This window comes from Conger conger, chromosome 9 (genome assembly GCF_963514075.1).
Source record: "Conger conger chromosome 9, fConCon1.1, whole genome shotgun sequence".
Lineage (NCBI taxonomy): Eukaryota > Metazoa > Chordata > Actinopteri > Anguilliformes > Congridae > Conger > Conger conger.
In genome coordinates this window covers 54,910,773-54,926,940 of record NC_083768.1, presented here as the reverse complement: position 1 = coordinate 54,926,940, position 16,168 = coordinate 54,910,773, and the positions used below count along the sequence as shown (strand labels likewise).

The following is a 16,168-nucleotide window of genomic DNA, read 5'->3' as shown; positions in this document are numbered from 1 at the left end:
TTCAAGCCAACTTTCCGAACAGCTGTTTTGTATTGAGTCCTTAAAATGCTACAACACGGTTTTTTTAAAACCAAATAACATTGAACGTCATTGCAAGATATGCATTATATGTGTTAATCTTTTAAATATATGATACTTTCCTGCCATTAAAAGCCTGTCTTTTATTTTAGTTATTCAATCCATATAATTAAGGTAGATGAGAAAAAACGTTGCTGTGGGCTGGGTGTTGTCAGTACATTTTGTCACGTAGGCTGCCGCTGTTACTCATACATCGTTATGGTTACTGGCTCGCAAAAAGAAACAAAACTTTTCATTGAGAAATCACTTCATCCAAGAAAAAGAGAAACAATACCAACTTTTGCCAGTAGATGGCAGTCGCGTATTAGAAATGGGAGAGTCATTTGAGATATCAAAAATCCTTTCGTCATTTAGGGTCAGGACTATTCTAAGATCATGATGACTACATTTGGTGTGAATGTGATGAATACCCTAGCAGGAACGCATACAAACATGATAAAAACCTCACTTCCGTTGCCAGATGGTGGCGCTATAACATTGATTTCTTCTTGGTATTTGGATGTGATTACACTCTAACAGTGAACATATTTGTAAAATATCAGCCAGATCAGACAATGTAGACCATGAATTTATGGCTACTTCCTGTTGGCACGGCGTGACATGAAAATTGTACGCCTCGCCATGACCATACCGTTTGAGATATCAAAAATATCCTTTGGAATTAGTATCATGACTATCCTGAGACCACTTTGACCACATTTCGTGTGAATGCAATGAACCCCCTAGGAGGAGTACTTAAAAGTGTAGTACGTGTAAAATGCACAAAATTCAAAATGGCTGACTTCCTGTTCACATATTTGATTCGATGCGAAAGAGAAATGTGTTTGTCCAGAGGAGCCCCACATGCATACCAAATTAGGTGAAGGTAGCTCAAAGTGCCTGTCCACAATAGAAGACAAAGCATTAGGGGGCGCTGTGGAGTCCCTCGGCCACGCCCAGGTCTGAGCATCTGATACATCCTGACAGCCAACACTTCTCATGTGTGTGCAAAATTCCGTCAGTTTCCATCCATGGCAAGCACCTCAAAAATGCAAAATACATTGAAAAAAAAGAGAATAATAATTATAGGGGGCGCTGTCTAGCCACGCTCCGATTGATATGTATATATTTCATATTGTACTCCAACAGTGAACATATTTGTAAAATATCAGCCAGATCGGACGATGTCGAAAAAAAAGTCATTTTTTTGCACGAAATATGTGTACTGTACGACTCGCCATTTCCATACTGTTTGAGATATAAAAAATCCCTTCACAGCTTATGGTCATGACTATCGTAAGATCATGCTGACCACATTTCGTGTGAATGTGATGAATGCCCTAGCAGGAAGGCATACAAATATGAAAAAGACCTCACTTCCTGTTGCCAGATGGTGGCGCTATAACATTGACCCGTTCTTGGGATATGGATGTGATTATACTCCAACACTAAACATATTTCTAAAATATCAGCCAGATCAGACGATGTAGACCATGAAATTATGGCCACTTCCTGTTGGCGCGGCGTGACATAAAAATTGCACGCCTCGCCATGACCATCCCGTTTGAGCTATCAAAAATATCCTGGCAATTTAGCATCATGAATATCCTGAGACCATTCTGACCACAGTGGGTGTGAATGCGATGAACCCCCTAGGAGGAGTACGTAAAAGTGTAGTACGTGTAAAACACACAAAATCCAAAATAGCTCACTTCCTGTTCGCATATTTGCATCAATGCGAATGAGAAATGTGTTTCAACTGAGGAGCCACACATGCTTACCAAATTAGGTTCATGTAGCTCAAAGTGCCTGCCCACAATAGACAACAATGCGGGGGGGGGGGGGGGTCAGCGCAATAGGGGGCGCTGTGGAGTCCCTCGGCCACACCCAGGTCTGAGCATCTGATACATCCTGACGGCCACCACTTCTGATGTGTCTGCAAAATTTCAAGACTTTTTAGCCATGGCAAGGCCCTCAAAAATGCCCATTTGACGGAAGAGAAAGAATAATAATAATAATAATAATAATAATAATAATAATAATAATCTTTACAATAACAATAGGGTCCTTCGCACCCTACGGTGCTTGGGCCCTAATAATAATAATAATAATAATCCTTCCAATAACAATAGGGTCCTTCGCACCCTACGGTGCTTGGGCCCTAATAATAATAATAATAATAATCCTTCCAATAACAATAGGGTCCTTCGCACCCTACGGTGCTTGGGCCCTAATAATCTTTACAATAACAATAGGGTCCTTCGCACCCTACGGTGCTTGGGCCCTAATAATAATCTTTACAATAACAATAGGGTCCTTCGCACCCTACGGTGCTTGGGCCCTAATAATAATCCTTCCAATAACAATAGGGTCCTTCGCACCCTACGGTGCTTGGGCCCTAATAATAATAATAATAATAATAAATATAGCTGCAAGCAGCAATGAACGGGCCCAAGCACCATGGGCGCAACCGCCTTGGTGGCACAGTTGTGCCAATGACATGTTTCACAATATGTACACACTTTGGAAATAATCACCTTCCTGGACAACGTATAGTGTGCACAGGAATTCCCCTTTGATCAATGAAGATGTTTCTGCTGCTATTGGAATGCATCAATGATATAAGCCTCACTTCCTATTGCCAGATGGTGGCGCTATAATATTGAGCCGTGTATGGTTTATGGATTTGATTTCACTCCAATAATTAACATATTTGTACATTTTCAGCCAAATTGGAAGATGTCACGTAAAATTTAAGCCACTTCCTGTTGCCAGATGGTGGCGGTATAATATTGAGCCGTGTATGGTTCATGGATTTGATTACACTCCAATAATTAACATATTTGTCCATTTTCAGCCAAATTGGAAGATGTCAAGTAAAATTAAAGCCACTTCCTGTTGCCAGATGGTGGCGCTATGCCATTGAGCCTTTCTTGGTATATGGATGAGATTACACTCCAAAAATGAACATGTGTGAAGTTTCTGCCACATCAGACAATGTAGAATGAAACAAAAATTACTTCTTGCTTGCACAGTGTAATAATATGCTCCAGTCCTGTATGGAGAGCAGAGATGAATTAATTTCAATAGATTTTACAGCGGGAGGCACAATTTACGCTTGAGAAGTCATTCGGTTATAAATATGCACTCAAAATAGAACCATTGGCGTAAAGAAACTATTCATCTTTATTGTGGCCGCACCGGGGATGGAACCGCGGACCTTGCATGTCTTAATCCACTGTCTGAACCATTAAGCTATACTGCCCTCTTATACACGTACGTTATCTATTGGCCAAAAGTTGTATGTTTCCTTTAATCCTGGTTAAATAATTTCTCTCCGAAGTGTCGGATAATATTGCATTAAACGTCGAGTTAGCCAGCATCATTTTTTTCCATTTCACCGGTAATTATGCTGCCTGAAACGCATTTGTTCAGCCAAATCTAAAGGAGATGCCAAGTCTCTGCCCTCAATCCGGTATTTTCATATTAAGTCAAAAATTCCTAGCGAAATTGTATGTTCTCTTAATTCGTGTTTAATGACAAGCAAAATAAACTAACATATCTGGCGATTTAACTGAAAGTTTTCTATTCATGTAAACAAACGTAGCTGACCTGTTTTTTTGACTCACACAGACAGTGGACAGGCTGGCTGCTGTTAGCCAATGCGCGTCATCTCGCAACGACCTGCATGCCATACCTTTGTTGAACATAACGGTCTCATGTTAACACAGAGTTGGACCACAGCCATCTCAAACGTTAACGTTTCTTTTTGACTTTTGACTCTTTTAAATATATGCTACTCTCCTGCCAGTTAAAGACAGTCATTAAATGTCTTTAATATTTATTTCAGATATTCTATTCAAAAATGAAAATAGATGCAAAGAAACGTCGGGCTGGGTGTTGTCAATACATTTTGTCACGTAGGCTGCAGCTGTAAATCATACATCGTTATGCCTACTGGCTCGCTAGAAAAAAAACAAAAAGCTATCGTTGAAAAATCACTTGAAGGAAGAAAAATATAAAAGTTCCACTTTCTGCCAATAAATGGAATCCCCGTATCAGAAATGGGGGGAAGTTACAGCGACGCAGTTAGTCTGTGAGTAGAATAGATTGTGTAGACAACTTCACTGTTTCCACAAAGGTGATGTGCTTTTTAACAGGACTTGGTCAGTGTAATGATATAAATGCTAGCATTCGATTATGGTCAACGGTACCGAAAATGCCCGTTGCACCAGCCATCATAACAAATGTCCCAATATAGGATCGATTTAAACCTCTATATATTTTTATTTCACGTTGACAGTGTAGGCTATTATGTGTATTCCGACGCGAATTACATTTAATTGGGTTACGGCATTCACTTCAACCGAATGAAGTCAAATAGAAACGGCTCGAATTCCTTAATAAGGCTTCTTGATTTTCAAGCTAACTTTCCGAACAGCTGTTTTGTATTGAGTCCTTAAAATGCTACAACACGGTTTTTTTTAAACCAAATAACATTGAACGTCATTGCAAGATATATGCAATACCAACTTTCGCCAGTAGATGGCAGTCGCGTATTAGAAATGGGAGAGTCATTTGCGACTTGCGTTGAAGTTTTAAGACTGGATATAATGAGTCTCCAGCGAAAATAGTGAACTATTATTGCTTAATGGACGTGATGACACTCCAACAATGAACATATGTGAAAAGTTGTAGCCTCAAAATCAGGCAATGTAGAATTTAATACCTTTATGAAATTATTTAATACATAATTGTATTAAAACATGAACTGTTTGGGCAGCATTTCAAGTTAATTTTAAGGCTGACCATAGCCATACCATTCCAAGATATTAAAAATCAGTTCATAGTTGTGTGTCAGGGCTATAATATCATGCTGACCACATTTTGTGTGAATGTGATGAACCCCCTAGGAAGAGTATTTCAAAGTTTGGTACGTGAAAAAACACTTAAAAACACACAAAATCCAAAATAGCTCACTTCCTGTTGGGATAACTTAAGGGATGCAAATGAGAAATGTGTGTGTCTTGAGGAGACCCTTATGCCTACCAGACGTGGTGCATTTACGTGAAAGTATATGTCCACAATATTAGAAAAAAGCCATAGGGGGCGCTGTGTAGCCACGCCCAGATGAATGTGGATATGGATGTGATTGCACTCCAAAAGTGAATATATTTGTAAAATATCAGCCCGATCAGATGATGTAGAACGGAATTAAGCCCACTTCCTGTTTTTGGGCGTAACGTGTATATTATACGCCTCGCCATTGCCAAACCGTTTGAGATATCAAAAATCCTTTCGTCATTTAGGGTCGGAACTATTCTAAGATCATGATGACTACATTTGGTGTGAATGTGATGAATACCTTAGCAGGAACGCATACAAACATGATAAAAACCTCACGTCCGTTGCCAGATGGTGGCGCTATAACATTGATTTCTTCTTGGTATTTGGATGTGATTACACTCTAACACTGAACATATTTGTAAAATATCAGCCAGATCAGACAATGTAAACCATGAATTTATGGCAACTTCCTGTTGGCGTGGCGTGACATGAAAATTGTACGCCTCGCCATGACCATACCGTTTGAGATATCAAAAATATCCTTTGGAATTAGTATCATGACTATCCTGAGACCACTTTGACCACATTTCGTGTGAATGCAATGAACCCCCTAGGAGGAGTACTTAAAAGTGTAGTACGTGTAAAATGCACAAAATTCAAAATGGCTGACTTCCTGTTCACATATTTGATTGGATGCGAAAGAGAAATGTGTTTGTCCAGAGGAGCCCCACATGCGTACGAAATAAGGTGAAGGTAGCTCAAAGTGCCTGTCCACAATAGAAGACAAAGCATTAGGGGGCGCTGTGGAGTCCCTCGGCCACGCCCAGGTCTGAGCATCTGATACATCCTGACAGCCAACACTTCTCATGTGTGTGCAAAATTCCGTGAGTTTCCATCCATGGCAAGCACCTCAAAAATGCTAAATACATTGAAAAAAAAGAGAATAATAATTATAGGGGGCGCTGTCTAGCCACGCCCCGATTGATATGTATATATTTCATATTGTACTCCAACAGTGAACATATTTGTAAAATATCAGCCAGATCGGACGATGTCGAAAAAAAAGTCATTTTTTTGCACGAAATATGTGTACTGTACGACTCGCCATTTCCATACCGTTTGAGATATCAAAAATCCCTTCACAGCTTATGGTCATGACTATCCTAAGATCATGCTGACCACATTCCGTGTGAATGTGATGAATGCCCTAGCAGGAAGGCATACAAATATGATAAAGACCTCACTTCCTGTTGCCAGATGGTGGCGCTATAACATTGACCCGTTCTTGGGATATGGATGTGATTATACTCCAACACTAAACATATTTCTAAAATATCAGCCAGATCAGACGATGTAGACCATGAAATTATGACCACTTCCTGTTGGCGCGGCGTGACATAAAAATTGCACGCCTCGCCATGACCATCCCGTTTGAGCTATCAAAAATATCCTGGCAATTTAGCATCATGAATATCCTGAGACCATTCTGACCACAGTTGGTGTGAATGCGATGAACCCCCTAGGAGGAGTACGTAAAAGTGTAGTACGTGTAAAACACACAAAATCCAAAATAGCTCACTTCCTGTTCGCATATTTCCATCAATGCGAATGAGAAATGTGTTTGAATTGAGGAGCCACACATGGTTACCAAATTAGTTTCATGTAGTTCAAAGTGCCTGCCCACAATAGACAACAATGCAATGGGGGGGGGGGGTCAGCGCAATAGGGGGCGCTGTGGAGTCCCTCGGCCACACCCAGGTCTGAGCATCTGATAGATCCTGACGGCCACCACTTCTGATGTGTCTGCAAAATTTCAAGACTTTTTAGCCATGGCAAGGCCCTCAAAAATGCCCATTTGACGGAAGAGAAAGAATAATAATAATAATAATAATAATAATAATAATAATAATAATAATCCTTCCAATAACAATAGGGTCCTTCGCACCCTACGGTGCTTGGGCCCTAATAATAATCCTTCCAATAACAATAGGGTCCTTCGCACCCTACGGTGCTTGGGCCCTAATAATAATCTTTACAATAACAATAGGGTCCTTCGCACCCTACGGTGCTTGGGCCCTAATAATAATAATAATCCTTCCAATAACAATAGGGTCCTTCGCACCCTACGGTGCTTGGGCCCTAATAATAATCCTTCCAATAACAATAGGGTCCTTCGCACCCTACGGTGCTTGGGCCCTAATAATCCTTCCAATAACAATAGGGTCCTTCGCACCCTACGGTGCTTGGGCCCTAATAATAATAATAATAATAATAATAATAATCTTTACAATAACAATAGGGTCCTTCGCACCCTACGGTGCTTGGGCCCTAATAATAATAATAATAATAATAATAATCTTTACAATAACAATAGGGTCCTTCGCACCCTACGGTGCTTGGGCCCTAATAATAATAATAATAATAATAATAATAATAATCTTTACAATAACAATAGGGTCCTTCGCACCCTACGGTGCTTGGGCCCTAATAATAATAATAATAATAATAATAATAATAATAATCCTTCCAATAACAATAGGATCCTTCGCACCCTACGGTGCTTGGGCCCTAGGGGTCCTCGCACGGGACTCCAAATTATGTAGGGTCCACGCACGGGCCGCCAAATAACGCAGGGATTTTACTCTCTACGAAACCGGGGCGCCAGTTAAACGTTGTGTAGCAGTATAACTGCAAAAAGTAATCAGTCTCATAAAATTACTATTATCAGAAATATCTAACCACAAATTTAGTATCTTAATTAATAATTAAAATAACCAATATTAATGATTAAACATACCGATAACCTGAAGGTTGGAAGTTCTTCGAAAGACTGCTTTAACTCGGCTCTCATGTCTATGCGATTCCAAAACGGACACCGGGGTTTAATAAAATATATTTATTAAACAAACATACAAACACATAACAGATAAACTAACGGGAAGTTAGTAAGGAAATTTAGTAGGTTAAGTTAGGGCGTGTATGTGTATGTGTGTGTGTGGGCGCGCACGAGCGCGCGTGTCGCTTGAACAAAGGAAAGGTGGGAGTAGCTAGCTTGAGTAAGCTAGAGTTCTGGATATGGTAATGAGTTCGAGTTAGCTGTGGGATGGGACTACTTGAGTAGTTTTACTCTATATATGCGCAAAAGACGGCGAATCAATTCACGTACATATATATGTAGCTAACCAAACACATTACAATAGTAGGATGGTAAATATTGAAACACAGATTCACAAAAACAGTTAAGACTAAACTAAACACTGGCTATGCCTGAATGTTTGTTCTCTTACTGAGTCCATACGCATTGGATCCAAAAGACGTGCTGTCCTTATAGGAGCCGCGATGGTGCTGTGAATGCGTGTCCTGGAGAGATGCGCAGGCTGGGGCGTCTTAGCCGCGCGCTGTCGTCTGGTCCACTCGGTTGCTGGAAGGATGTTCGCTTGTCCTTTTTCCGGGTGGAAAAGTTTGTTGCTGTTGTTCGATGGTGAGCTTTGCAGGAGTAAACTGATGTAGCGTTCCGCGTACACCAGTTTCCACTCGCTATAGGCCACGAAGTTACCGCGAGGTAACTGGGTGTGTCCGTAGGCCTGGTAGTGCGCTGTGCAGCATTCAGCCTCTGTCCGAGTCTCGGAGCAGATGAGCTGAAGCGAATGGCCAAAAAGGGTGCGTCGAAGAGAAGAAGCAGAAGAAGTAGCAGAAGGAAAAGAAGAGAGATCCCAAGAACGTGTCTTGCTCTTATACGGGACCGTTTATTGCTCCCGCCATTACGGGAACCAAGTTAGACGTCATTCGTGGTGGACGTCGCAGAATTTTCCTCTGGGAATGTGGAAGTTGTAGTCCCTACAATAATAATAATAATAATCTTTACAATAACAATAGGGTCCTTCGCACCCTACGGTGCTTGGGCCCTAATAATAATAATAATAATAATAATAATAATAATAATAATAATAATCCTTCCAATAACAATAGGGTCCTTCGCACCCTATGGTGCTTGGGCCCTAATAATCCTTCCAATAACAATAGGGTCCTTCGCACCCTACTGTGCTTGGGCCCTAATAATAATAATAATCCTTCCAATATCAATAGGGTCCTTCGCACCCTACGGTGCTTGGGCCCTAATAATCCTTCCAATAACAATAGGGTCCTTTGCACCCTATGGTGCTTGGGCCCTAATAATAATAATAATCCTTCCAATAACAATAGGGTCCTTCGCACCCTACGGTGCTTGGGCCCTAATAATAATAATAATAATAATCCTTCCAATAACAATAGGGTCCTTCGCATCCTATGGTGCTTGGGCCCTAATAATCCTTCCAATAACAATAGGGTCCTTCGCACCCTACTGTGCTTGGGCCCTAATAATAATAATAATCCTTCCAATATCAATAGGGTCCTTCGCACCCTACGGTGCTTGGGCCCTAATAATCCTTCCAATAACAATAGGGTCCTTCGCACCCTACGGTGCTTGGGCCCTAATAATAATCCTTCCAATAACAATAGGGTCCTTCGCACCCTACGGTGCTTGGGCCCTAGTAAAAAGTGTTGTAGGACTAGAGTTTAAAAAAAGATTATTAGGACCCGTTAGCAGGGTGCCATGGTTGTAAAGATGGTCTTGCAAAGTGGTCTGATATTTAATTAATCACTGTGATCAGTTAATCACTAAAGTAGCATTATGATGTTGGTATGTTTTGACTCGTCATGTCTGTGTTATGTCATTAAGTATTGTATGTATGATGCGTGTACTATTTTTTTTTGCACGTATTTTATTCTGTTTCATATTCATTTTTTCTAAAATCCAATGTGCTGGAGTACAGAACAAAAAGAACAGAAATTGTACCACTGTACTTGCACTGAATATGGTTGCTTGTGCCCTGTCCTTCCTGTGTGAAATGTACCAGGGAGCAGAGTCTGGGAGAACAACAGGAGATGGCTGAGGCATGCATGAAAGTGGACCTGTCCCTGAAGCAACTGGCCATCCACTACTCTACCTTGCTCCTGGAGATCACCCTGCCCCTGCTGTCTGCTGGAAAGTCAGTGCATCCTGCTGAGCATTACTGGAGTGGGAGGGTGTCTGTGCAAAGGTTGATTTATGCTTCAGCAACTTATGAGTCTTATGAGAAAAGTGTCTACTGACAGAACTGTGTCCGACAAAGTTTTGCAATTATTGTTCAGCGACAGTGTGAATTGTTACTGTAGCAACCAGTTTCTCCGCAAACCCATCCATTTTGCTAGCTATCTACAGTGGTTTCGTGTTTCATTTGGCATTTAATTTAGAGATCTGCCAGGGAGTGGCAAATTTGCATATATTTTTTGGTTTTTCCACAGTAACTACTTGTTGTTCGCACAACCACCACCTGGTGGCATATGTGATCACTCTAATCCACAACAGTCTGAAATACTTGCAGGTTAAGTCAGTAGGGGGGCAGGAGGGCCCTTTTTCATCACGAGACAGCTCGCATTACCATCATTTTATATAGACAGTATCGGTCTTGAATGAATGTTAAGATTAATCAGATAAAGATTTAATCAAGATGTGCCTGCATAACAGAGAGCAGACTAGTTGTGCTTCAGGTGCTGTTCGGAACATTGTGAATCGGTGTTCAGTAGGTGCTCGAACACTAACTTGCTCCTTTAAGGATATGGGTCTATTGGGTCTTGTTATATCTCGTCTTTGTGAGAACAATCTGCGATGGTTTGTGTTTCCATTGTCAGTTTAATAACATAACATATTTTGTTATCTAATATGTTACATCTGCAAGCTAGCTAAGCTTATTGTTAAGAGGCGTTTTTATCTCTCCGGTTTTCTGCTGCCAGCTGTTCGGAGCCAACCTGTGCTTTCTTTAAGCTGTGCTTTTTGTGTTTCCGTTTAAGCAGTAGCATTCAGATTTAGGGAGAGAGAAGGAGATGGTTAGGGATAAAATGTGGCCGAAGCTATGCGATGGGTACAGAATGATCACTCTGCTGGAAAGCAATTTCCTTTAGTCATTCGTCTGTCACCATTGTCTTGCTTTTTGAGCATTTCCAGAGCAAGATTCAGGATCTAGTGGGCCGGCTTGCAGGCCGATTACATAGCTCTGAATTGGAAGAGTTCCAGGAACTACATAGTATGTCCTTTAGGGAACTAGTGTGCATGCCACAGCCGGGAGGGGGCAGACTTCAGACCAGGCAGGATGAGAGAGTTTGGTGACAGTAGGGCGCAAGTGAGGGAAAGGGTGTGCACACTACACAAGGGCGGTATCTCCAGAAGTGGTGATGTCCAACCGATTCCAGAATTGCCCCGGTCTCTGAGAGTGGGAGGATTGATGAGCCTCAGGGCACCCTGATGGCCACATCCTCCAGGAAAAGGGAGTTAGTACCAGTGGGGGATGCATAGTGGTGTAGACGGCATAGTCTGTGCTTGCGAAAAGGAATCTTGCACGGTGTGTTGCCTGCCTGGTGCCCAGGTAGGAGATATCCTGGAGCGCACAGACCACATCGTGGCCAGAGCAGGGAGGGATCCAGTTTGTAATGGTCCACGTTGGGACCAATTACATAGGTATGGGCAGGTTTGAGGTTCTGCAGGACAAATTTGTGGAATTAGCAGAAATGATTAAGAGCAGAATCTCCATGGTAGTCTTCTCCAGAATTCTACCTGTACCATGTGCAAGCAGAGGGAAGCCTAACTTTATCTGGATGTTTAACACATGACTACGATATTTTATGGGTAGAGGTTTATGGGGCATTGGGACTCCTTTTGCGACAGGGGTGAGCTGCACCTGAACCGGAAGGGAACTTTTGCACTGGGTCAGTGTATGCTTATGGTAGCACAGGATTATTTAAACTAGGGACTAGGGTAGCAGGGAGGATAGAGAGTGTAATGGGCAGAGAGGTACAGATTTCCCAGACGGAAACGGCAAAGGCTACATATGGAGATGGTTGGCATTTATTTAGCGCCTTTATCCAATGCGCTGTACAATTGATGCTTCTCATTCACCCATTCATACACACACTCACACACCAACGGCGATTGGCTGCCATGCAAGGCACCAACCAACTCGTCTGGAGCATTTAGGGGTTAGGTGTCTTGCTCAGGGACACTTCGACACAGCCCGGGCGGGAGATCGAACCGGCAACCCTCCGACTGCCAGACGACTGCTCTTACTGTCTGAGCCATGTCGCCCCCTATATAATGGTGAGTGCGATAAAATCTTTTCAGGGCAAAAATCTAAGTAATGGTTGCTTGGGACAGCAGGGAGTGAGGGAACTAGGGTACAAGATAGTCGACTAAAATCAATGACCAAATTGGTTGCCAACTCATTCAATTGTCAATTCGTTGGTTACATCATCGCATAACATTGTGTTTTTCACGCTGACTCGGAACTTGTAGGCATTCCCGCTTACTGGAGTGATGTGAACAATAGCGCGATGGCAAAACCATCACAACCAAAAACCACCCTGAAGTGGTTTATTTCCTTAGAACTGGAGTGGATTATTCTGCTTATACCATGGCTACTCACCAAATAAATAATTCTGTGCTTATTTTAAAGTCCTATTTTATTAGTTTAAGAAGAGTATTATAGATATACATGTGCACTTCTGCAGAATATAGCTAGATCCATGCTAACTAAATGGAATTGAGCTAATAAATCATTAAAATGTTGCCCATTAGTTTGAATGAAACATAGCTCTGTAACTATACACATCCACTTACACTGCCACAACTTAACTCCCTGATATAACAAACCCCCTGAACAAAATATAATTTTGTTGATGGGTAATGCCTTATGTTGTTGCTGCTAGATAATGTTGACTGATTTGATGCCGTTATGTTCAGTTGTGAATGGAATCTTCAATAGTGTTGAATGAGCCTGTGTATTTATTTTGAAAGTGATAAGGCCACTTTCATTGCAACTACTTCATAGATGTAGATTATTACCGTGCATTTGCTGGGAAATAATTTAACCAAGCCGTGGTATAATAACCTATTATTCATGATCCTGTTCACACAAAAAAATTTATATTGGAAAAAAAAAAAAAATTGTATCATTACATTACATTACATTATTGGCATTTGGCAGACGCTCTTATCCAGAGCGACGTACAACAAAGTGCATACCCATAACCAGGGATAAGTTCGCTGAAAGACCCTAGAGGTAAGTACAATTTCAACTGCTACCTGTACAACAAAGATAAGGACAAGGGCCATTTTTTTTTTTTTTTTTTTTTTTTTTTGAACAAACAAACAAACAGAGCAAAAGTCACCAAAGTTAACTATCCAAACACTGCTTACCTAGCCAACTAAAATACTGATACACAAGTCACAGAGACAACAATTAAGGTTCACAGGGAGGTAGGGAGGGATGGGGAGAGGTGCTGTTTGAAGAGGTGTGTCTTCAGCTTGCGCTTGAAGGTGGGGAGGGATTCTATAGTTCTGACCTCAACGGGGAGTTCGTTCCACCACCGTGGAGCCAGAACAGACAGTAGTCGTGAGCGTGAGGTGGAGGTTCTGAGAGGGGGAGGTGCCAAGCGGCCTGTGGAGGCTGAACGAAGAGGTCTGGCAGGGGTGTAGGGTCTGATGATTTTTTGCAGATAAGCTGGGGAAGACCCTTTAACTGCTTGGAAGGCTAGCACCAATGTTTTGAATTTGATGCGAGCCATGACAGGCAGCCAGTGGAGGGAAGTAAGCAGGGGGGTGACGTGTGAGTATTTGGGAAGGTTGAAGACCAGACGAGCTGCTGCATTCTGGATGAGTTGGAGGGGTCTGATGGCAGACGCTGGGAGGCCAGCCAAGAGGGAATTGCAGTAGTCCAGGCGGGACAGAACCATCGCTTGGACCAGGAGCTGGGTCGAGTAGGGGGTGAGAAAGGGGCGGATTCTCCGTATGTTGTATAGGAAGAACCTGCAAGACCGGGTCACCGCCGCAATGTTCTCGGAAAGGGACAGTCTGCTGTCCATCACCACGCCGAGGTTCCTTGCACTGGGTGACGGCGTGAGTGTGGTATCCCCGAGGGAAATGGAGAGATCCAGATGGGGAGAGGTATTAGCAGGGATGAATATCATTTCAGTTTTACCTGGGTTGAGCTTTAGATGGTGGTTGTCCATCCAGCTCTGGATGTCCCTCAGGCAAGCAGAGATACGGGCTGAAACCTGCGTATCAGACGGCGGGAACGAGACGAAGAGTTGGGTATCGTCCGCATAGCAGTGGTAGGATAGCCCATGTGCAGTGATCACAGGGCCAAGGGAGCGAGTGTAGAGAGAAAAAAGAAGCGGGCCAAGGACTGAGCCCTGGGGAACTCCTGTGGCGAGGGGCCGAGGTGTCGATACCGAACCAGCCCAGGCAACCTGGAAGGAGCGACCAGAGAGGTAGGACTCAATCCAGTCCAGGGCTGTGCCACAGATGCCCGTTGCTGACAGGGCAGACAGGAGGATGGAGTGATCCACAGTGTCGAAGGCAGCAGAGAGATCTAGAAGAATGAGGACAGAGGAGAGGGAGGCTGCTCGTGCGGCATGAAGTGACTCACTGACGGAGAGGAGCGCAGTCTCTGTCGAGTGGCCCGATCTGAAGCCAGACTGATGGGGGTCTAGCAGGTTGTTGTTAGAAAAGAAGGAAGAAAGTTGAGTAGAAGCGGCTCGTTCTATAGTTTTAGAAAGGAAAGGAAGAAGAGATACCGGGCGGTAGTTCTGGATGATGGAGGGATCCAGGGTAGGCTTTTTTAGCAGCGGAGTGATGTGGGCCCTCTTGGAGGATGCCGGAAAACAGCCGGAAGACAGGGAAGAGTTAACAAGGGAGGTGACAAATGGGAGAATGTCAGGTGTGATAGTTTGGAGAAGAGAAGAGGGGATAGGGTCAAGGGCACAGGTTGTAGGGCGGTGGCAGAGCAGGAGTTGAGAAACATCAGAGTCTGTAAGGGGGGAGAAAGTGGAAAAGGAAGGGATGGGCCTAGAGGGGGGGAAGGGCACAGTGAGGGGGGCGGCGGTTGTAAAGGATCTGCGGATGACTGCGACCTTCTCATCGAAGAAATCAGCAAAGTCATCAGCAGCGAAGGAGGACTGAGGAGGAGGAGGCGGTGCGTTGAGGAGAGAGGAGAAAATGGAGAAAAGTTTCCGGGGGTTAGAAGCAGAGTTCTGAATTTGCGTTTGATAGTATTTTGCTTTGGCGGCAGTGACATCGGAAGAGAATGCCGCCAGGAGAGACTGGTAAGTCATGAAGTCGGAAGCGTCTCTGGATTTCCCCCACTTCCTCTCCGCTGCGCGGAGGCTGGCCCTGGAGGTACGGAGGGTGTCAGATATCCAAGGACTGGGAGGGGATGTGCGAGGTGGCTTTGAGACAGGGGGACAGAGAGAGTCAAAGGCGGAGGAGAGAGATGAAAGGAGGGTGGCAGATGCAGAGTCAGCGGGGAGTTTGGAGAAGGATTCGAGAGGGGGGAGTGAGGCGGTGACGGTGCTGGCAAAGGAAGAGGGTGAGAGGGAGCGGAGGTTACGGCGGGCTGAGGAAGTGTGGGAGGGAGGAGGGGGAGGAGGATGGGGAGGAAGAGGGAGGGAGAATGAGATGAAGTGGTGATCAGATGTATGCAGAGGGGTAACCGTGAAATTGGAGCATGAGCAGTTCCTTACAAAGACAAGGTCTAGGACATTGCCCGCCTTGTGGGTTGGAGGAGAGTGTTGCAGGGAGAGGCCGAAGAAGTGGATTAGCGGTAGGAAGGCAGCAGACTGGGAGGCTTCTAGGTGGATGTTGAAGTCTCCAAGGAGAATCAGTGGGGTGCCATCCTCAGGGAAGGAGCTGAGAAGGGTGTCTAGCTCATCAAGGAAGTTTCCCAGGGGCCCTGGAGGACGGTAGATAACTGCAATGAAGTGGGAAAGTAGTCATCTTTATTGTCTTTATTGTGAGTTAGCGCGTGCCTAAACCTCAACCTCAAGCTAAATTTAAAAGCTGATTGCTAAATAAGAGCCATTGAGTAATTGTGCGATTCATAATCTGAATAGTCAATTAATCATTTCAATAGTCTATAGTTATTCGACTATCAAAATAGTTGTTAGTTGCAGCCCGAGAGGGAGCAGGAAAGGA

At 43.4% G+C, this 16,168-nt stretch overlaps 1 protein-coding gene across 8 annotated transcripts in view; it reads left to right on the top strand.

Annotated features, from left to right (window-relative positions):
- The window catches only part of LOC133136743 (protein phosphatase 1 regulatory subunit 36), a 73,637-nt gene that overhangs the window by 33,049 nt on the left and 24,420 nt on the right, over nt 1-16,168 (top strand). For 7 of the 8 annotated variants that reach the window (XM_061254439.1, XM_061254441.1, XM_061254435.1 and 4 more), the window contains one exon: nt 10,023-10,154. The exons of the other annotated variant lie outside the window; for it this stretch is intronic. In XM_061254439.1, the coding sequence (XP_061110423.1) occupies nt 10,023-10,154 (132 nt within the window). The remainder of the gene's footprint in view (nt 1-10,022; nt 10,155-16,168) is intronic. 8 annotated transcript variants of the gene reach the window in all.